Source organism: Vidua macroura, chromosome 3, assembly GCF_024509145.1.
Source record: "Vidua macroura isolate BioBank_ID:100142 chromosome 3, ASM2450914v1, whole genome shotgun sequence".
Lineage (NCBI taxonomy): Eukaryota > Metazoa > Chordata > Aves > Passeriformes > Viduidae > Vidua > Vidua macroura.
In genome coordinates this window covers 36,425,547-36,448,769 of record NC_071573.1, presented here as the reverse complement: position 1 = coordinate 36,448,769, position 23,223 = coordinate 36,425,547, and the positions used below count along the sequence as shown (strand labels likewise).

The window sequence follows — 23,223 nt, the reverse complement described above, 5'->3', positions numbered from 1 at the left end:
TTTAGCAAGCAAAAAATAAAATTTCAATGCCTTCTATAGATTTTAACAGCAGCAGAGGAGCACAGCTGTAAACTTCACTGCCACAATTTTCCCTTGATTGTTCCCACCAGGAGTACCAGAAATGGAAGCTACAATACATAGGAGCAAGGCAATTTAGCACAATACTAAAAATATTGCAACTACACTACAAACTTCATCCCCATTCTCAGTGAAAACACTCTGTCCTTGCTATACAACTTCATTTTTTATCTTGTATAAAAGTATCCAGGGTGATTTTTTGCATCTAATAAATAACCCAGTAACTGTGGCAGTTACCTAACTTGACATTTTGGTCAGCAAAACACTCAGCCAGCCAAGAAAATGCAAAAAACTCAACTTTAAGAATGTGAAACAAAATCAACTTATTTTCTATTTTGTTTTTCTTTTATCACTCCGGCAATTACAAAAATTCAATATATACCTGTGCAGCAGCCCAAATACAGTCTATATGTTGAGTACTAAGTCTCCCTTCAGCTGCAAGAAAATTCAGAATCACTTGGCACTGTTTGATGATCTGCAAAGTGAGAACATAGTGAGGAAAGATTTACTAGAACAACAAGTTCATGCTCCATGTTTATACCAAATTTATAATAATCAAATACAAACCTCAATATGTAAATTTGGTCCAAAAATGTGCTCAACTACATTGTTGCTGATAAGCCAGTCTGCAAGTTCTTTTGCAATTGACCTGGAGATGAAAAAGGAGTGGAAATATAAAACGATCTGCCTGTAATATTCACTCTCTGCTCTCCTTTAGCACAGCACATCCTGCAAGTTGGTATCTGCAGCTGTAGTGAGGGCACAAAAACCTTCTGAACACAAACCATGGTCAATGTTCATTTTTCCAAGCAGGAAGCGAATTATTTCTTTTTTTTTTTTTTTTTTTTCTTTAGCTGGAAGACTAATGCCAAATATCAACATTTCCCCTCTGGATCATCAGCAAACATAATCAAGAATTCTACTAATTTCATTAGTTAAGGTGCAACAGACCACGTGCAAACAATTCCAAAGACCTCACAGGTAAGATTTTGACACTGCTATTTAATCCAAGTTTATCATGGAATTTCAGAAGTACTGAAATGTAGCTAAAGGTGGGAGTGACAGAAACTATTTTCTTAAGGAAGTCATGCATATATTTTTAGATTCTCTTACACAAATAGCAACTCTCCCAAACTATTTTGGCCATGGTCATACTTAAACACATGCAGCACACAGATACTTCCAAATTCTCATCCATTCTCATTCTGCTCATCCATACCAACAGGGAACTTACCCACTGCCATTCCTTAAGCAAATATTCAAACTGACCAGGACAAGGAAACTGAGTTTTCCAAAACAAAAGCTGAACTTCCAGAAAGCACTGCCCTGTCTTCAAAGCAGTGCATAAACTCCTTTTTATTCCCTCTCTTCAAGCAAATGTTTGTTTACCCTGATTTTGGCACCAGAAGCAATTACAGGACATCAGAGTATTTAAAGCCCAGCTTTTGGTTTGAATGGCCCTGGATTAACAGAGCTGTGTTTCACAGGGAGGAGAGGATGGAGGGAGGGGCTGCCTTAGAGGACTTGAGGAAGAGTTATTTTTACCACTTCTGCTTATGCCACATTTATGGTCATTATTAAAATCCAGGACTGCCAATCTTTATCACCCTCAAGGAGGAACCAAGATTCTCTAGGTAAAAAGAGATTGCCTTTGTAGGTTTTCCAAACGGGATTCACTACTCAGGGGCACATGCCACGGCTTCAATTGTTTTGAATTGCCTGATCCTCATGGCTGAGCTCAAGGAGCAAAGCTCCTGTTACTCTACATCATTTCTAGACTGTTCTCTTCTAATTCCACGACACTGGGAATCAAATATTCTCACACTTTCAAAGATAATGTCCCATAACATTTAAGGAATGACTGGCCTGCAAGGTACAAAAGCTTGCCAACAGTTATCATTTATGGCTTATCAATAAATGAGTTTCACACTGTAAAGTCAGTTTGACAGAGGATCTGCTCAAAGAGGGATTGAAAAGATAACATCTGTTCCATGAATCCAAGATGTCTTTAGCTTCCCACAGAGCCTCATTTCAAAACCAAACCAAATCCCAACTATCCCCACAACAAAAAGATGCCCACTCAAACCAAACTTTGGCACATGCACATTTCTAACTCAGCCAGGGCTTGGATTTTTGGCTAACCAAGGCTGAAGGAAGACCTTTCCTTTCTTCTTGTATCTGAGTTTTTCAGCCTGCAGCTTTGAGAAGGAATCCCAGATAAATAACCCCTGCTAGGCTCACTGGCAATGCCAGTATGAAAGGACACATTCCTCATGGGGTCTCTTTATCCAAACCCTTCTGTTCATGGCACAATACCCATTAGGCTTTGTATCCAGTCATATGTTACATTTTAACCACTCCAAAGGAAAGAACAAAAGCTCTCCTCCAGAATGAGTTCCTTCACATTTTATTAAATTACCATGGTAGTTCTCTGTCTCTAATTCACACCATGTTTATTCTGAAAAACCACAGATAATTCTTTTGAAGGAATGTCTTTTTTAATGGATGTATTCTCAGCAGCAACAAACTCTTTATCCTTCTGGTGAGCTCAACTCTAGCAAAACAACATCTCAGATTTCTGAAGGTAAATGTGCATTTGATATGGATTTGTTGAGGGTGACCAAAAACAAGAGGATCCTTGTGCAAGGCAAAATGAAGCCCTTGTGTCTCCCAGCAGAGAGAACTGCTCCTCCCAGAAAATTTGGCTGAGGGCACAGCAATCAGTACCTTTTAAAATGATCAAGTTATTACTCCCACAAAGTGTCTAGTTCTCTGATTTACTAAGGAATGTATTTACAAGATCAGATTCAAGGCTTCACCAAAAAAGCAAATTTCAGTGTAAATGAAGCATGTCTGTCTTCTTTCCTGAACACTTCCATTTCAGTAAAGGTTTTCCTGAAAAGTTACTCTTTTGTATTAAAGGAAATGGTGAGAGTGAAAATCATGCATTATGATCAAAGCATAGATGTGCTTTTCCCTCTCACATCAAAGTAGCAGCAAAAGGAATGGCTTTACAAATTAGATATCCAAATCAGACAGACTTTAGGAGTAAGAAAATTCACCTTGGGAATATAGTAGCTGTTTATCATGGATTTAATAACTGGATAGCAATAGGAGAAGTTATTTAAAGAACTTGATACTCTCTATGGCTCTGTGTTGTGGCTGAGGGAGGAGAAAAGAATAAAAAGGCAAAGGTAGCAGCTACTCTGGTTTAATTGTCTCTAAATCTCTCTCACGCTGGAAATGTACATAACAATCCATTTCTCTGCAGAATTTTTGATGTGAGTTCACTGATAATTCATGTCTGTCAAAAATAACTGGTTTACTTCCAAGAAATGTAATTTAAGCACTTTTGACATGAGTTTCCCCAGGCATTCTATGAGACTGCAAGGAAGAGAGGGGGAACTGTGCAGCTGGTGATATAACTTGATGTCTGGAACTGCACTGAATTTTGTTCGTTCTTATCCTCCAGTTTATGCATTTTCCTGGTAGATCAAAGAACACCTCTCTATGAAAGGACTGAGTTAAAGTCCTGGAAGTATTTTAATCTAAGCTACAAAAACACACCAGCTCAGAGCTGGATGGAATACAATAGCAAGTCCACGACGTCACTGAACGTGAAGCTCCAAGGAAAAAATGCAGCTCTGGAACTGGCAGCTTGCAAGGGAGGAACACTAACACCTCTTGACAACATCACTGAAATAGGATCTATAACACAACAACAGATGTGAAACCCTGATCTCAACTATATAGGATCAGAAATGCAAAGAGGATACAGAAGGCACCTTCTCAACACACATTCAAGCACATGCTTTTGCTTCTGACCACAAATTTTCCGCTTTTATGCTCTGCAGGTTCTGAAACCACCACTCTGACATCATCTGGAATATTTGTTTAACTGCTGTGTGGGCCACAAGAAAGAAACATTAGTGAGCTGAGTGAAAAAATTCACTTTTTTTTTTTTTTTTTTCCCAGAGAAAATCTGAAAAGATCCCTGAAATGGGGTAGAGAGAGTAGAAGTGTTTAAATAATGCTGCCAGAAACTCAAGTCAGTAAGCTCAGACAAAAATGGAGAAAGCAAGAGTTAACATATGGTAAAACACTGCAGTGAAGGGAAAAAGCAACACAGAACTTGCAATTGAGTATCTCAATAAATAAGGAAAGAAAGGAGAAGCAATACTCCAGTTCTTTCTGTTCACAGATGAAAGGAATTTTGGACACCTGAAATTTTTCTGTAGGAAGCTTTTCAAGTGAGGCTAATTGAGGTTTTTAAATGAGTCAGGAAGTTGCCTCAGTGTCAACCTGGAACCTGAAACCCGAATACCTGGATGCCTGCCAAGTGAAGAGCAAAACAAAATCTCTCTTTACACATGTTATTTCCAGAAGCTGACAGTGTCCTCACTAAAGAAAAGACCAACACTTTTTCCTCTTGTGGTCCAAGTAACACCAAAAAAAAAAAAAAAAAAAAAGAGTATCTTTCACTTCCTGAAAAGCATCATCATTTTTCACTAAGTGACATCAGCAAAACAGTTGCAGGAATAACTTATTCAAAGACTCTGAGCCTCTTCTGTTCAGGCTTGCTATTTTTAGCTTCAGTAGATTTCACACTCCTCAGTACCTCAGACTGCAAAGAATTTGGTTCTATCTTTAGAGCCAGGAACAGCTAAATTAGAAGTCCATCTCTGAGGGGTATGATGAAGTTGAGTGGCTGAGACATTACCCACATCTGGAGCATGCACGTCCTCGGTCAGCACAAAGCCTCAGCCCTTGAGAAAGGCAGGGAAATGAAATCTCAAAAGCCACACAAACACCTGCAGCTACAAAACAGACCCCTCTGTGTCAGCTTTCTGCTGCTCCCGAGTGCAATTTGTGAAATCCAGTGTTTTCCTAGACAGAAGATGCTTTAGCTTGTCTTACCATGGAAAAACTGCAGTGCTGAGGATAAAGGTGGGAAGCTACCATTGCAAAATATTTGCTAAAAAATCCTGATATTAATTCTAAACAAGGAAGAGCCAGGACTAACTGAATGCTTTTTTTTTTTTTAAAGTACCTCCCGCAAACCCACCTTATCAAGATACAGAAGGAGAAATCCCAAAGGTTGACAGTTCCAAATGCATCTGGAAAAGTCAAAACATATAATGGGGATGACCAGACATAATGCAGGACATCTTCTTTTGGCAAATCTGCAGAGGCTACAAAGGTACAAAATAAAACTTAAGACTTCCTTTCTCCCCTAAGGAAACAACACAGGAATGAAAAGCTTTCCTTTTGCTGCTCATTCAGTCACTGCCAAGTCCCTAAATGCCTTTTCATCCAAAAATTTCTCATGAGCAGAGTCTGTAATGAGAGGGAAGCTTTGTACTTAACAAACTGGAGAAGCGAGACATTTTCCCCATCCTTCTGCTCCAGCCCTTTCTCATTATTTGGCTGGAAGACATCAGTGATTCCACAAGATTATCTGAAGATGAGCAGCAATGTTTGATACTGGTTTGCAACCAATCTTTCAGGTAAAACACCAGAACAACTGGAATTCTGATATTTTTAAAAATCACATGCTATAAAAGTAGAAAAGAACCTTTTCTGTTCGTGCTGCATTCCTTTCAAATGACAGCCTGTTTACAGATGCCCCTGCCAAGAAAGTAATATCCCAAAGGAGAATTTGACAATTTCCTTCAGCTTTAAAATAACTCTGATGCTCTTGCAGAGTACATCTACTCTTCTGCAGGGAAATTTAACCACTCTTCTCTTTTTCTACCATCGCAACTTCTCTTTTTTACATTTGACACAGAAAATCAAACAGCTTTGTATCAGGTTTAACTGGCACAATCACTTGGTTAATGTTACTACGACCTAAAATTGACCTCTGTTTCAGATTTTCAGTGTGAGGGAAGGAGAAGAACTGGATAAATCTGAGGTTTGTCCGTCCCAGTGTAACAACACACCAAGAACTGGGAGGACAGTGTAGGAAACACACCAGCTGACCTCACATTCCCGACATGTTTCCCTCCTGCAGTATTTACTATTTATTTCTTATTCCCAAGGTATTTCCACATCTCCACAAAAGCAAAAGTGCCCTAAATTCTGGTTCTTTATGTTTAAAATAGTAACACATTCCCAGAAATTTCTCTTCAAATATCTAAGGTGCTTTTTGCATGAAACTGCCCGAATTGTAGTCATGACTGAAGCCAGATTTCAGAAAGTGTTAAAATGCAATTTGTAATAAAACTATCCAGACAAAAGCAAGACACTGCTCCTGTGAGAGACTTCCCATTAATAAAGTACTAGAGAGTGTGTGTCTGTGGCTCCCAACGTAAACAGAGTACATCACCCCCCAAGAGAAACTTAACAAGTATATTATGAGTAAAATTCTGCAATTTACACACTTTGCCTGTTATTTCACAAGAACAGTTATTTCATGTAGCAAAATACATACTTTTTTATTTAAATTCTTGACAGTTCTACCATTAAGTTTAGAATTACTACAGAAGTGAATACATTTCCTGACTGGAATACAATCCCAGAGGTGAATCTCCTTGAAGATTTATGTGAGTCCTTTAAAATTGTTCAACACACCTGAGTTATACAAGTAAGGACTTAGCAGGAAAAAGACAACAACAATAGCATTGCCTCACAAAATGGGTGGAAAACTAACAAGTTTGGGAGCCAGTGATGGCAATACAAGTCTTGGTTAAAAAAATAAGAGAAATGAGAAGATGGCAAAAATTATATGAATTAGATACGAATTAGCTGGTTCTTATTTATATATCACCATGGAAATAATGGGCCATTATAGGTATTTATTATTTCAGTATCTACGTTTTTCCAAAGCTTACCTTGATTCTATATTATAATACAGAAAAAAAAAAAATCCTGAAACATTTAGAAACATTTTACAGTTATTATTTAAAACTATTTATTAACCCCTTGATTAGAATATTTCTAATAAATGTCTAGGATTATCACTGCTCCCCCACTGTGTATAATCCATAGCAGCAACAGAGAAGAACTGCAATCATATAAAACACTTGAAGTATTCAGAATAAGGTTCCTACTTACGTTTCTGTGTCTGAAACTAATGACTCATTATTACACACATCGTTGAAGGTATGAAGTTGATTCTATAGTTAGAAAAAGGAAGAAAAAAAATTACAATTTCATCCAAATATTTGGTGAGGCAGTTTTCTTATATTTCAAAATAGTGATACCACAGGACTTTATATGTTTTTAAGTAAGTTGTTTAGACAGAATTAGAGAACAAAAATCATGGATTTTTACAGGAAATGAAGCTTTCAAACATGTCCAAGCTCTTAAATTAAGACATTACAGAGGAAAAAAAAAAAGCCTGCTCAAAGTTTTACATCTCTTTTCCACTTCTTCCCCCAGCATCAATGGCTCTGTATCCAATTCTTTACATGTACACAACATTTAAAAAATGTTTTAAATTACATAATAGAGCTTACTTGGCATCTTATTTTCAAAAAAAAAAAAGGCACAGTAATGTGAATTTTTGAAGTTAAAATTAAACTTGTTGCATAACTTTGTCAAAATATTTACTCTCTTGAAACAAGTCTAGTACATGCACTCTACAATTCAGGTGAATTCAGTAATCTTCTCAGTAAGTCTGTAAAGTGTAAAGACTTCTCAAGTCTTTTCACACAGGGTTATTTGTGTCCAATCTCAACCATCTTCAGGAGGAAAAAACAGTTTTGAAAAACCAAAATGGTAAACATGCACTGAAATTGGTAAGACATGAGAGCCTGACCACACAATTATTAATAGACTGGTTACTAATAGAGAATTTCAAATGAAACATATTTAGGAGTGGAAATTAGAACTGGGTCAGACAACACAGTGGAAGCTCACTGATTTTTCTTAAGATTCACCTCTAAATGAAAATATTTTGAAAGAGTGACAGAGAATTGAGCTGTTCCTATCACCAGTTTTAAATCCTGACTCACCATTGATCTGTATCTCCCATACCAAATCCTTCTACAAAGCAATTCTGACAAAGACTGTTTTTTCATACTGGGATTTGCAAACAATTTTTCCAATAACTTCAACTAAACTCTCAGAATTCTGCCCCAGCAGCACAAGACAAAGCACACGTGGGGCAGTGTTGCAACACCTTGCTCTCCCTCACCTCCTAACAGGTTTTTCAATTCAAGTTTTGTTTCCTGGAATGCCAGAGGGAAAAAACCCTTTTTCATTTTTTACTATCTATAAAACATGGTAAGAACTAAAGGCACCTGTGACCAGACACTCAATTGATGCAACACAAATGTGGCAGTGATAAAGGACATAAAGGTAGAAAGGCTTCAGCAGAGAAAGCTGAGCACTAAGAAGCATGTTCCTGGGCTCACCTCCAGAGCCAGGCACCAAAGGACAGGAAAATAACATTCTATTTGTGAGGCAATAGCAGACAGAGAAGGTATTTTGGAGCTGAACCACCTCAACAGGTGACTGAGAGATGAAATGGAAGAGAAACAAGGTAGCAACAAAAATAAAACTTTCTATGATTTGAATGAGAAAGCAGAATAAGTTGTCTCAACTGTTCCAGAGCAGTTTTAAAGACTATTCACATAAAAAAAACAGAATCAGTAACTTATCAGCATAAATTAGCTTACAATATTCAATTTTTACAAGCTGAAATCTACTTGCTTTAATCTAAAAATACTGTAAAATTTTTCTTCTGGTAATACAAGTCTGTTCTTTAAAAAATCTCATTTTTACAGCAATATTCATCAAACACAACAGGTGAAATCATGTAACTACTTAACCCAACTTCACACTCCCTTAAATAAGCTAGATTCCTGAAAAAATAAAGCAGCTGAAGAATTCTCATTTTCAGACTTTGTTTTGGCAAGGATACACAAAAAAATACACACTGGTAGCTGATCAAGGAGAATTGTATAAAACCAAAGGTAAGCATTTATAGGAATTGAAATCTAATGTAGCTGGAACTATGCAAAAGTGGAAATAGATTTTAAGATTAATTATATAGTGGTGGATGTAGTTCACAGCCTGTTTTTACAACCTAGTAAGTTACCTGTATGTAAATAAATATTTACTTTAGGTAAAAGCCAGCAATAATCTGATTAAAAGTACTTACAGATCTCTTTAAATTGCCATTTATTAAATTGAAGGTACTTCTATCTATAACTACAGTGAGAAGCAAAATCAAGTTTAAGTAAACTTGTACTCAGTGACACCACATCATCAGAAGAGAGAAGGCCAAACATGTTCAGAAAACACAAAACTGAAAAGGCTCAGACAGATAAAAAACTTCACTTTTGCCCTCCTGTGGGACTGTTTCTCTATGGTTATAGACAGCAATGACAAATCAAGAATGTATCTTGCCTGGCGCAACGTGGAACATTTCCATGGGAAAGAGAAAGATAGGGATTTTTTTAGTTTTAATTGTTTTATATTAGATGCTGTATGTATTTACCTCTTCAATTCAACCTTCTACTAATCAATGCAGAAATGCTCTCTCTGGAGAAGCAGACTGCACTAACAAACAGAAAACGAGGTTTGTGCAATACAAAGCAGCAGCTAATTGCAGCAGGGTCAAGATGCTGAAAGCTGAAAATGCAAACAGATTAAAAGCCTTTCTCAACACCAAATATTGCTGTGGCAAGGGGCTCCATTTCAACCCAGCTGTCACAAAGCACAGTTCTAAGGGTGCTGTTTAGCACGTGAATTGTTCAGGTAATGTGAGTCAGTTCCGTATGGTGCACAACACAGGCACCACTTGGAGTCAGCTCCCAGCAAACCCTACCCTCACTCTGTCATTTCCTAAAGCTGCATGTAAGAGGATCCTGCTGCTTTCACACACTTAAAAAAAAGCCCCCAAAACAAGCCTGTAGATCGTAAAGCGAAACAAGAAACATTTTCTGCAAACATAATTGATATTTTTAAGAAGTTCTTACTGTTATTTGGCTCAGCCCAGCCAATCTCATTGTCAGAGTTGGTGACATGAAGTATTTGAATGCAAGATCAAGACTTTCTTTATCAAAACACAAGGCTGTATCCAAGGGCTCTTTCACTGTGCTCCACATTAAATCTGCCATGTTCCGGGCCGCGCTCTGCCGCAACTCCTGGTCTGACAGTTTACACAAATACCTGGGAGAAATTACAAATGCAAAAACAAGCAGGGTATGATTCAAAGTAGAATATTCCTGGAGCCATCTTGATTATAGCAAAGATGGATTTCTAATAGCTCTAAGATCACTCAGTCTTAAAATATCACTATTAAAAGTTGGCACCCATTAATGAAAAACACCAAGCAAACCCAGAAATATGTATAGTATTTTTCAAAGTAAGTAAATTGCTAAAGAACTTTGAACAGGTTAAGTCCTTTCTCTTGCAGTCTTCTAATCCTGCACAATGAGTTGCAATATAAATACTCTCTGCAAATGGAAGGCATAAAAAATACTGACAAAAACTAATGTACAGAACCTGGTGGAACCTCAGTCTTACCTAAGCAAGACCAATACACAGAAAATCTGTAGTGAAGTGCCTGTAAAATTCACATACAAAACACCAACACAACTGAGAATTTCTTCTAACTGAATGTGTAACAGAAAAATGTTTAGAAACAAGCCTTCCTGAGCTTATTTTGATGCCATTAAAGATGGCACAGTGAAAGGTACATGCATACAAAGTTAGCATAATTAATTTTTTCTGCTTTTTTCAGGGTTTTGAAGTTTCAGCTACATCCAAACTAGATTTAACTACACCGAAATGTGTTAAAAATCCATTTGTTTGACAGCCTAAGCCTGGATCTCTCCTTGGAGACTGGCCAAATAGATGCATGAATCTTTTAAAAAACATGTGAGATATTAAACTACACTTAACCAGATTTATGCACCATTCCTTTGCATTTACATCATATAAACATCAGTACTTTTTGTCAAAAGCAAAATTACAGGCTCTGATTCTTATTTAGAGGATGGTTCTTTTCCACAGCTCTTGTGCAGAGGCCTTACAATAAACACACTTAAATGATACTTAACACTGTCAAACAGAGAAAAGAGACTTCAGTGCAAATAATCCCAGAGACTGGAGATTTAGACAGGAATCACAGATCAGTAACAGGAGGACAAAGGCAGGACCATTCCAGGCCAAGGCAATCAGATCTTTCCCTGCTCTTTGTTGTGAAATTTGTCTTCTTGTGTGGAGCACTGGAAATCAAGTCCCAGCAAGAAAATGATGCTTCTGTGCTATGAGCTATGAACAGAAGCAAAGTAGGGATGGAAAGGGAACATTCATTAAAACAGCAGCAAAGCAGACCCCGTGACATGCCCTTAACCTGCAGACAGGTGAGAGCAGTTTCACTCTGAGGAGATGATGTCCTGGTCTGCGTCACCAAACAGTCAGTCATTTGTGATTAGCAAATGAGGTATTTGTCACCAGCAAATAGTAATGACAGCGCTTCTGTTCCAGCCACCATTCTGTATGTCCTGCCCTACTGACAGGGACATCCAGCATTTCTGTCCAGCTGTGCCAACAGTAAATGAAATACTGAGCATTTCTTTTATGGGAGAGGCAGTGAATGAAAGAATGGAGGCCATAATTAAGCTCCCATACCCTAAGCAGGTACAGAGTTGTGGGATTTAGAGTTGCCATCCCTGGAAATGTTCAAAAAAGGGGCAGAAGTGGCACCTAGGGACATGGTTTAGTGGTGAACATGACAGGGCTGGGTCAAAAGCTGAACCCCATCCTAGGGGTGTTTTCCAACCTTCATGATCCAATGACTCTCAGCAATGTCAGACCCATTTTTATATGCAAACTCTCATCAGGTCTGTTTCCCAGAGCTTTTCCATGTCCATAATTCCCATCAACTCAAGACTCAATCATTTAGTGAAGCATTTCTAAAGATCTCAGACATGTCCAAACACATCACCTGAACTCCCTCATTTTAAAAAGGACAGATGAGTGTTTGCATGCACTGAGCCGGGGCATGGACACACCTACATACACAAAGGAAGGGTGCTTTGGTGGCTTCACTCAATGTCTATAACAGGACTTGGACCTGAAATCTTCCTCACACTACAAAGTTTGGTGAAGCAACTACATTAATATAGTTTATAAAATAGAACATTTCTTATTTTAATGCAACATTATCAGTCTAAACCTACTTTCATTTATACAATTCACATTTACATCCACATTTTGAACCTGAATCAGACTTGTGTCATATTTTCTGTATTGAGACTGTGTTTTTTTAAAAAATTGCACTTTATAGTAAGTGGAACTATGGTGTAGGTGCATTTTCATAGCTACAGAAGTATTTTAACAGTATCTTCTGTTTTGCCCAGGTCCTAAAGCAAGCTACAGAGAACAGAGTACTTGTTACCACACAGTTTTTAACACAACAGGGTTTTCTAACCTAAAAAGAAGCAGAAGACATCAAACTTCTCTTTAGAAGTGTAACAGCACCCAACACTAGAAAATTTATCGGCAGTACTACACTGGTCATAAATCAAACATGATCATATCTTTACTATGAAGATTAAAACCACAGAAACTTGCCAAGTAGGCCACACCTCTTTTATTTATTGTGGAAAGATGGAATGGTTTAAACCTGTCTGCATCAGTAACACTGTATATTTTTAGAGGTATAACATTACTATTAACAAAAGAATAGATCTTTACCTAGCACTGGCAATTAACTCACACCTTCCCCTACACTGACTACCTGTAAATTTGCTGCATTGCCTCATGTAAGAACAGTGGAGCAAGGAAAAGGTCTATTTTAACCCAAAATAGCCCCTCTAAAAGCAGATTAAAGATTTATCCCATGTATAAAAAAATGGAAGAACCCATCTACTACTGTGAATTCATTTATCTCTTTCTATTTATACTTTTGGCTTTCTCATTAACCTGTGCCAGTCAGTTTGACAATTATGCTTGAGTGAAAAACAAACTCCTTTCATTTCTTCCATCTGCAACCTGACAATTGGGTGGCACGTTCTCCATTCCTTTTTTTAAAAACCTGTGAATTACCATTTCTTACTTGATATCTTCATATCATTCATACATGATATGAATTGCCCTGTCAAAAAAACAAAAACAAAAAAAAAAAAAAAAAAAAAAAAAAACCAAAAAAAAACCACAAAAAAAAAAAAACCTCCTAGACTCAGTCTCTCCTCCTCTCAATGTAAATTTTTTATTGCCAGCTTCTTTGTCACCCTTCCTACCACCAAGGTAGTTCTGTTATTATCTGCAGGATGGAATGATCAGAATTGTATAGACAGTATAGAAATGGGAATGTGTGACTGACTCCTATAATGGCTTAATAATAGCTTCCATTCTGTCCTTCACTATTTTTTTAATTCCTACATTTTTTTCTTTTTGAGTCTGATGAGCATTGTGTCTTCAAGGAAGAGATGAATGATATTCCAGGACCTGTGTAATCTATTTAATCTGGAGTTTTTGCCTAAATGAGACTTTCAGAGTAAAACATAACTTTTTTATGCATCTGCAGAAAGGATACTCCACATACTATAGGACCTGTCCTGCCAGCCTGGCATACTTAATATATAGTACCTACATTTAATTGTTTAAATATCAGTTTTAACCTACTTAAATTATTTCACTTTGCTGTATTTGGGGACAGAGAGAGTTCAGTTTTAAACATGCAGTTCCATGCTAATGCAATGCCTACAATCACATACTTCAGGACTTCAGCTACTCAGCTGTGAAATCATCTTTTTTCCCTTAATCTGACTCCTTTGGACCACAGCTGCAAAAGGGCATCCAGCAGAATGAGTCAGTTCTCCTGAAGTGTCTGGTTATTGTCTTCTGATTTATCTATTCTTTTTACTTTAAATTTTCAGATTTTTTGGAGGAGGCAAATATTTTTTGTGTGATTAAAACCTTCAAGGCTCATTACAAAAGGTTTTCATGCCATGTAGGAGCAAGGAGTGATCTTGGGTACTCCCATAAAGCCCATATTAAAGATGAATATTTTTAATATAGGAGAGTAATTTGAATTCTTTCAGCCACATTTTCTATGGGAAGCATAATGGATCAGGAATTGTTTGGAGCTTCTACTTTCTCTGCATATACCAGTACTGTGTGTGCCCTGTGCCACAGCCACCCAGGAGCCACTGCCACCTGGAATTACCTCTCAATGTGCTCCAGCACAGATTGTTCTGTTTCTGCCTAACTGGGGCAGAGACAGAATCCTTCACAAAAAATGTCTCCAGATACATCTCCAAGCAGGGTAGAGGTAGAAGGGGATGGGAGCAGAAAAAGGATGGGACAAAACTTGCTCCTGTGCAGTGGTACTGCTGCACTTTCTGTAGGACAGAATTCTCCATGGCACTTTCAGTCAACAGCCTCACCACTGAAAAAACACTGTCCTCAAAACACCACTGCTGAGAGCTCCTGCACTCCTGAGACATCCAAGATCTGGAACCCTACAGAGCATCTCTCATCTCTGATCTTGAGGCAGAAGACATGGAACCAATGTCTTTGCTCATAAACAGACATCATCAATTCACCCTCATTTATAACTGCAGTACGTCAGGACTTATTTTCTTGAGTCACTTTTGGAAGTCTCATTTAATGGGAATTTTGCAATTTTAAATGCAGAATTCTAAGGTATTAGGATCAGTAAGAGCTTCCTACTGAGGAGGCCAAAATTACTTTGCTTCCTTACTGAAAAATGTAAATTTTATTTAATGTAATTTTAAATTTAATCCTTTATTTCTTTCCTAAACTACTTAAAAACACAGGCCCTTCAGAGGCAAGATGTTAATGCCTGTGCTCCATTGGCCAGGCAGAAAATAACATTTATTAATCTTTTTCTAGTGGCAGCAATAATGACACGATTGTGTCCACGATCTCCGGAAATTCTAGCAGTGGTCTTCTCTCTACAAATACACACTTTGCTGTTTCCTTCATCCATTCCTTGTAGAAGTAACTATAACATGATACAAAGTGGTGCTGAGATGCCAGTCAGGTGATCTCTCTTGCTGAGAGAGAAGTGCAAAAGGCACTTCCTGCAAGGAATCTACAGGAGCAGCAACTGGAACTAAATCAGAGCCCCAGGAGCTCCTTCTGGACTATAACCCTCTCCAAACCCCTGTAGTTTGCAGGGCAGCAGAAGCTCTGCAGCATTTCTTTAAAAGGTGCTGTGCTGCTGTGCCCAGGATTGTGTCCCCCTTTTTCTGTCTTTTTCCTGAAGTAAAAGCAGATGAAGACCCAGAGACCCAAGCTGCTAAGCCAAGATCTGTAAGTTTGACAACCACATGGGGTGAGCTGCATCCATCAGGGAAGTCATCCTTCCCTGAAGGCATCTGTGTTCACTTCTGTGCCACATAAAGGTACAGTACCAGAGCTTATTTTTGTTATATGGCCTCCAAGCTTCAGTCGAACTCCATAAGTAAATCTGCACTAAAAAAGCTCTGGATTGCATAACACTGAGAAACCTCAGAACCCATCAGGATTCAGCTGTGAAAAATAAAAACTGGGAGAACATCACCTTCCTGCTGTAAGCTGGGTTTTCCATGGATGTATCCTGTGTCAATGTAATCTTTCTGATTGATGTGAACTTATTGTAAATTCTACAAACAGACATCAGGGGCATTATTTATGGCAAGAAGCTGCTGACAAATCACACTGCAAAGCAAATATTCTAATGGGTAAAGAGGAAGACATGAGGACCCAAAAAAAAAAAAAAAAAAATCTTCTATACATTCCAGTGACCCCAACTGCACCTACAGTTATAAAAGAGAAAATGTTTTAAGCATCACAGGATGACAAGCAAGCATTAGCAGCAGCAACTACAGGATGTGTTATTCTGTCTCCCTCAAGTAGTTCCTTATTATCAGTCTGACTCTAATTGCTGATCCCTCAATGCTCTTTTTCATTTCCATACATTGTAAGAAGACAGGGAAGGCTCGTGACCAAATTTCCAGGTCCACCAACAACCATTAATGGAATATGTACAGAGAAAAGCACTTGAAAATCCTCTGCTTGCCCTCTCTTGACTGCCTTATGATTAATAATTACCTTTGGAAGATTTCAAAGATAGCACATCAGCATTAAAGAAGTGCACATAGCTGGACTGTAACTCAAGAGTGATGTGTTTTAATAAAAGATCAAAATACGTTTCTCTCTGCTGGTATCACTGTAGTAGAAACCACAGTCCAGCAAACAGATCAACAGCCAAGTCAGTACTTAAATTTTTACAGTCAATATAAAACCAGACCACTTTAGAATATGAAACAATTCCCAGTCTCATTGTTCTGGGAGCCTGTTTGTTGCCAGTGTAATTATTTTTGTTGAGTGTTATTTTACACTGATATAGTTAAGACTGAATAACATGTAAAGGCCCATTTTTTGCTATGAGCAGTATAAGCACATTTCTAATATTATTTAGGGGAAACCCAGAGCCTTGGAGGAGCTGTGGGTCTATGCAAAAGCAGAGGCCTGCACCAGGAAAATTTTATGTTGGGCCACTGGAATGGGAATTAGCTGTGACCACACCCCTCCACCTCCAGGCAGATCCACACACAGAGATAATTTCATCAGCAGCTCACTGAAATGTTTCTATTGTCCTGAGAAAGCCAATAAAAACAAATTGTTTGTATAATTAAATACCCTTACAAGTACTTAAATTTGAAAGTGTTATTTTCATGATAGACAGCTTGATATAAAGAAAATCTTTGGGATGGATATATTTAGCTACATAAAAGTGCCAGTAGACTTTTGATCACACTTCAGCTCCTGCCAGCTGGAAACCCAGAACATCAGAATGTGAAGCTGTGTTCAAACTCAGGGTCTGAAATCTCAGTGACTGCACATTGCTCTTGCACTTCCAGCATCTCACTGCAAACTTGATGTAGTTTTATGAAGATATTACAGTGACGGAGACTGGAGTACAACTGGACCTGGCCCAACATGTCAGAATGTCACACTCATGATGTTCTTAACAAGATTATCTGACTGATACTGAAATCAGATGCAAGAAGCTGCCCAAACTAACTCTAAACATCACCCTCATGCTCCTTGTTGAAATGGTAGTCAGAGCAACAACCTGTACAATTAAAAGTAGAAGCTGCAATTAGAAATAGGTGCTGTCAAAAAGTCCCACAACAAAAACTCTTGAAATAAAAATTTACCTGATAACATAAGTCCTAAAGGGTATAATGTGCTGCATGACAGCAGGGATGTGTAGCCATATTCTGATCTATAATGCAAAAACATAAATAGATAAAGATTTCATTAATGACATTTAAAGAGAATGTAAAAAACTGAAATACTGTTGGTATATTTGCATGTGCAACCCCACTTTAAAAAAAGGCTTTCTTGGTGGTTTTTGTTCAACTTCTTAATTGATTTTCCAAACTGGTACCTGAGGAATGCTTTTTTGACTTATAAAGAGGATTTGCATCTTTCCTGCTAGTCAGGTGGAAAATACAGACACTGTATAAATAGTATCATACTGCTCTGGTGTATTTTTGTATTTTCTGTCAATTTCTTCAATAGGAAAAACTGCTAGTCAGCTTTGTGGGTTTTTTTTTTCCCTTTTTTTTTAAAAGTTTACATGAAAATTATTCCATTCTTTCAGTTCCTTGCAAACCACTCCTAAATCAAGTAACACTGTTTGACTTGTGTTGTTTTGCTTCTTAGGGCTTACATATCCTATAAAATAAGATGTTTTACAAGCAGTGATCAAGCACAGTTTTTTACTACCATATTTACATTTCATATTTACCATTCTGCCTTTACCACCTTTGCAAAGCTGAATGCAGGAAGAAAATAAATGCAGAGGGAAAAAAAAAAAACAAAAAACAAACAAAAAAAAAAAAAACAACACCACCAAACAACCTGAAACAGCTACTTAGCACCGCTGTAAGGAAAAGCACCAACCAAACGACTTCCAGAGGCAAAGTCAGAAGTGCCATCTGCATTTCAAAAAGGAATTCAGAGCCTGTTAAACCTGTTACTCCGTGCCAGGTAAGGGATGGGGCACAGATGAAGCAGCAGCAGCTGCTGCTCCTGCCCACGTAAATTCAATGTAAATTCAATCATGTGCACTTTGCACAGCCCTTATGAAAAGCAACCCTGTCACTCACTCAGGGCCCTCTGCATCCCCACCTCTGCTCTTAAAAGAATTTCAGCTTTGCAGCTGATGCAAGAAATTCTGCCTAAGGATTCAATTCTATATGCAGAAAATGTATATATTCCTTCTTGACAGGAGAGAAAAATATTAGGCTGCAGTCAAATACCTCAGTAGTTTCTTTTCAACATTTCCAGCATTTGCCAAGGAATTTTTTGAGTCAGTTCTGACAAAAATATTTGCAGGCTTACTTTTAACAAGGCAACAAGAAGAAAGGCAGTTGCACTGATGTAGGACACCCAGGAAATGGGATTTGCAGTCAGAATGCTGGTTTAAAAACATTCTGGTGTGCTAGGGAGCTGCTGCTCATTATTCAAGCAGCTTTGCCCTTTCTCGCAAAAAATAAAACAAAAATGCAAAAATGTTTGGTTCCATGACCAAAATTTCCTTCTGAAACAGAGTAACACAAGAACACACATTTTCAGCAGATGGTTTGAAGGGGACTGCACTGGCAGCAGCTGGAGAAGAACTCATCAGCTCAGACAAAAAGGCCAGCAGAGAACATCTCTCACAAACAGAGAACATCTCTCACAACCAAACATGCAGAGGTGCTGCACCAGCCCTCCAGGGCACGCGAAAAGAATGGAGCAGATCATGACCTCACCCATTTGTTCTCTGACCTGCAAGTCAGGAATTACCACACTAAAGATCAGTAGAGTGGGATACAGATCCCCAACACCAGCTTGATTTCAATCACTGGCTCTCCCGGACCATTCTCCTGGCTGGGCAGTAACAGCAACAAGGAAGGAGGGAAGATGTATGGGAGGAAGGATCTGATTTGAAGTATTTCAAATTGCAATCAGTGTCAAACTCACTCTGTACAAGGTATAACAAACTTCTGGTCTTCTTCTTGCCCATCCACAAGACAGTGTAATGTCAGAATAGAAGTTGTGACCTAAGTGTTCATATGTCCTTCTTCAGGGACTGGGTTTTATTTTTAGCACCAATCTCCTTCAAATCTTCACTAAAATCAATTCATAATTCTGCCAATCAAAAATCCCTGGGATTTCAAAATGCAGACATGATGAAGGATATGCATTCTAAAACTAAGTGGGGGAAAAAAGATTATTACCTCTATGCTGCAAATGTGTATAATGGTATAAAATCACAGGAAATTTAAGAGAAAAAAAATCCACAGGCTTTTCCTCTATACTTCACAGGGAATAGCTAGGAGATTAAAATACCCTGAAGAAACTAAAACCACTTCCATGGCATAATTGCAGGGACAGAAATGGCCTCTGAATGCGTTCTTTGAAGTATCTTTGGGGGCTGTTACAATCTTCCTATCTAGATACAACTTGGAAAACTCCTTGTGTGCTGCCAGCAGATGCAGAGGGTTTGGATAATGAAATGCTCTGTGCATGAGCAAACCTCATTCCCAACAAGGAAAATGTACAGCCTTTTTATCCCTCCCTGGTCCCAGAGAGTTCTTGCAGACTTCAGATTCCTTTTTTTTGTTGTGTTTAAGTGGAGGAGTTGAAAGGGAATACTTACATTAGACACCACAGTGATAAACGCATGTGCTATGAGGAACGGCAGTGTCTCAGGGGTTCCGTACTCAAAACAATCCTTCATGAGGGAAAGGCCATTTTTTCCACAAAACAGACACACATAACGAAGCAAGTGCAATGGTACTTCTACATCCTAGAAAGAGTCAAAAAACAGCAGAAGAATCAGTACTAGATCATTCAGACACAGCAGAAATTCAAAAGCTACATGAGTATAACACAAATCCATAGAACACATAGGTTATTTTAAGTTTCTAGGAAATGTGCACCTTTTTTAAAAGTGGACAACTTACATTCATATCACAGAACGCCCCTAATATATTGCTTTCTTGAGCAGAAATATCCTGTTTAAAAAAAAAATTAAAATTAACTCAAGCAATAAAAACACATTTATAGAACAAAAAACCAACTGCCATTTACCAGGTATCACAGTCAACAAGACAAAACTCAAATTCCTCATTCAGAGGAAGACAGAAGCTCAAGCTTTGCTCTACTTTTCCAATGCAAAACAGACCTTTCCATACTTTTTACCTCTTTTAATATATATAAATACACAAATAAGAGAACATTTCAGCAGTGTCTCTCAAAGGCTGGGTGAACAGATTATTTTTCAATCCCACCCCTGTTCAGATCACCAATTTTTTCAATAGGAATATGGCCAAGGGCACAGTCTGTTACACCAGCCTGAGAAATACAGAACAGAACCAATCCAGGAGTTTGGAATGCAATTTCTAATAAAGATGAGACATATATGCAAACATCTGAATTTAGATGAATTGCAGGACATCCTAGATCCTACATGTAATGATTTAAAGGGTTAAAATGTCAAAATATTCATTGCCATGGAAATATTAAAAATCTTTAATTTCAACTACTATATTTTTATATATAACAAAACACCTCATGCGAAATAAATGTCAAATTTTTACAGGAGTTAAGTGAAGAAGGGGAAGGAATTCTATCACCCTGTCACTCTGTTAGCTACTTGCTGCAACAAGAAATCTGTTTTCTAGAAGCACTACACTTAAAATGGTTTAGGAAAATAGCTTTTCCTTTTAATATCCACAACATCCACTTGTTGGGCAGTAGAGAGTGGGAAGTTTCTTTATTAGGGCTGCAACATATTGCGGGTTTCATGCACTTGCTGGGGGCAAAAGGGCACTGAAGGAATAAAAAGTGGCTGTAAAACCCAACATTGCCATGGATACTTGTAGGTAAAGCCACACATTCCTCTTCTTCTCACCTAGTATTGATAGTCACAAATCAAATGTAAGTTTAACACAAAGTTAAGTTTTTAAATGAAATTTCCTGACCATATTTTAAATAGCTGTGTAGGAGTAAGCATCTTAGAACTGTACCAGAGGATGCTGGAGGCAAGCAATTTTGGATGGATTAAGTGTGATACAAACATTTTGAATTATTCAATATGCTCATATAGCTAAGCATTTATTTTCTTTTTTTCTTCTGCTGAACTCTAAGTCATGCCTGAACTCGTGATACTCTACCAGTTATTTTTACAACAGCTTTGAAGGCAGTAGGTGGTAAGTTTTTAAGCAGCAAGAAAAGGTGTTCAGTGCTCTGCTCATGAAAACTGCAGAAATGGTGTGAGAAAATTTCATTAGTTTTCTTGAAAAAATAAGAGATTTGTTGTCAAGTGAACTGCAGTTCTTTGAATGCAGAAATCCCAAACTCACAGAGGCTGTTGCATGAGTCCTGCAAAATTTGGAAAAGGCTGCTCTGAGAGACTGAGTCTGGAAATGTGATTTCTGTTCTTGCAGATGGGAAACAGAACAGTCTGAGAGTTCCTTACTATCCTCCTCTTATTCCTTCAAATGTATGAGGAAATAAGAGAATTCCTCATGAGAATCTAATATGGCATTAAAACCCACCATGACTTCAGGAGAAGCTAGAGCAGCTTTCCAAGACCTTTACCCGGAGAAAAGCTGGAGAGGGACTTTTGAGAAAGGCAGGCAGGGATAGTGTTGTCCCAAAGCCACACAGCAAAAGAAAAGGGGGAATGGCTTCAAACTGCCAGAGGGCAGGGCTAGATTTGAGATCAGGAAGAAATTCTTCCCTGTGAGGGTGGGGAGGCTGTGTCACAGGGTGCCCAGACAAGCTGTGGCTGCCCCTGGATCCCTGAAGTGCCCAGGCTGGATGGGGCTTGGAGCAAGCTGGGATAGTGGAAGGTGTACCCATGGCAGGGGATTGGAATGAGATGAACTTTAAGGTCCCTTCTAAACATTCCATAGTAAAATGCACTGGCTGAGGTCCGACCTGGACAAAACCTCAGCAGAAAGCACACATCTTCCAAGAAAATATTTACTTGAAAATATAGAAGCAGACAGCACAAGACGCCAAAGTGTTGGGGACTGCAGCTAGCGACACCTCAACAACTGATTTTGTTTCCTCTTTCATTTCATCCTCTGTCAAGACCTGTTAAATGGTCAGGGAACTCCCTTCAGATTCATTGTTCATTCTGAACTGTGCAAAGTTCAGGAGTGTGCTTCACATTGTTGCTTCTTTCTCTACAGGATTTTAAGAGATTACTTTTATAAATTCTTTTTTCCCCCTCCTCTGAAGTGCCCATTCCAGGTATTTCACTTGCTGCACTAAGTATGAAAATGATAGGGCATACAGTTATAAACCACCCTGTATGCAAGGGATAAAAATATCCCAAAAGTAAAAAGAAGATTAATTTCAAAGTATGAACATTTCTCAAAAAAAACAAACATATTTTTAAAAATACTTTGAGTTAATTTTGTTTAGGATGAAAAATAGACAGAAATACCCCTCCGGGCACAAAAAATATTGATACATTTCAAGAGAGGTATGTACATGGCTCTTCTGGATACCAATCAGGCTGTTGTGGTCTTCACTCTCACTTTAGAGAGGTTGTAAGGGACAAAAACAATTCTTAGCCCGTATCATTTAAGGAATGATCTGTATGATCCTACAGGTAGAGACACCTTTCTGACTATCAACAAATCTTGCTTTGCTGTTAATTTTCATCCAGCTCCATGAACTCCTGAACAAGGGAAAACCTCCTGCTTCCACATGAATGTTTTCCTTCTCCACCAGACAATCCAGTGTAAAATGGCTTTGGCAAGCAGCTGAGAAGGGATTAGACTTCAAGACTTGTCTGCTGCCATTAAGAACAAAGCCCTTGGAGGTGTCTTGGAGCAAAGGACAAGGGAAATATTGAGCACTAATTGTTACTGTGGGAAAGCCTTACACTGGAATTCCTAAACAGCAGCCTAAGAGGCCATTTCTAGGCAGAGCAAAACCTTAATGGATGTGATAATTCCATGAAATTGTCAATGTTCACCTCAATAATCTAAAACAAGGAATTTCTGAAGTCAGTCAGAGTGGAGACTGGAGTCCGCTCTGGATCAGCAAGTTTCCCTTTTTCCAGGGCAAAGGAAATGTTTAGTGGGAGAGGGAGAGCTACACCAGCCTCACCCAACAAATTTTTGGTAAATTTAGGCTGTTCAGGGATTTGTT

At 38.3% G+C, this 23,223-nt stretch overlaps 1 protein-coding gene and 1 long non-coding RNA gene across 9 annotated transcripts in view; one reads left to right on the top strand and one right to left on the bottom strand.

Moving 5' to 3' along the window:
- The window catches only part of USP34 (ubiquitin specific peptidase 34), a 113,497-nt gene that overhangs the window by 67,143 nt on the left and 23,131 nt on the right, over positions 1–23,223 (bottom strand). For 7 of the 8 annotated variants that reach the window (XR_008436571.1, XR_008436570.1, XR_008436575.1 and 4 more), the window contains exons 4-10: positions 20,016–20,066; positions 19,709–19,858; positions 17,214–17,281; positions 10,008–10,200; positions 7,135–7,196; positions 646–727; positions 461–553 (exon numbers count right to left, since the gene is read on the bottom strand). Coding sequence is in view for 1 of the 8 variants with exons in the window: in XM_053974731.1 (XP_053830706.1) it covers positions 461–553; positions 646–727; positions 7,135–7,196; positions 10,008–10,200; positions 17,214–17,281; positions 19,709–19,858; positions 20,016–20,066 (699 nt within the window). In the remaining 7 variants the exon portion in view is untranslated. The remainder of the gene's footprint in view (positions 1–460; positions 554–645; positions 728–7,134; positions 7,197–10,007; positions 10,201–17,213; positions 17,282–19,708; positions 19,859–20,015; positions 20,067–23,223) is intronic. The other variant, XR_008436574.1, reaches the window with a different exon arrangement.
- Positions 3,753–6,611, top strand: LOC128805800 (uncharacterized). Its single transcript, XR_008436577.1, has 4 exons — positions 3,753–5,025; positions 5,126–5,278; positions 5,413–5,585; positions 6,535–6,611. It is a non-coding gene; the product is annotated as an uncharacterized LOC128805800 (long non-coding RNA).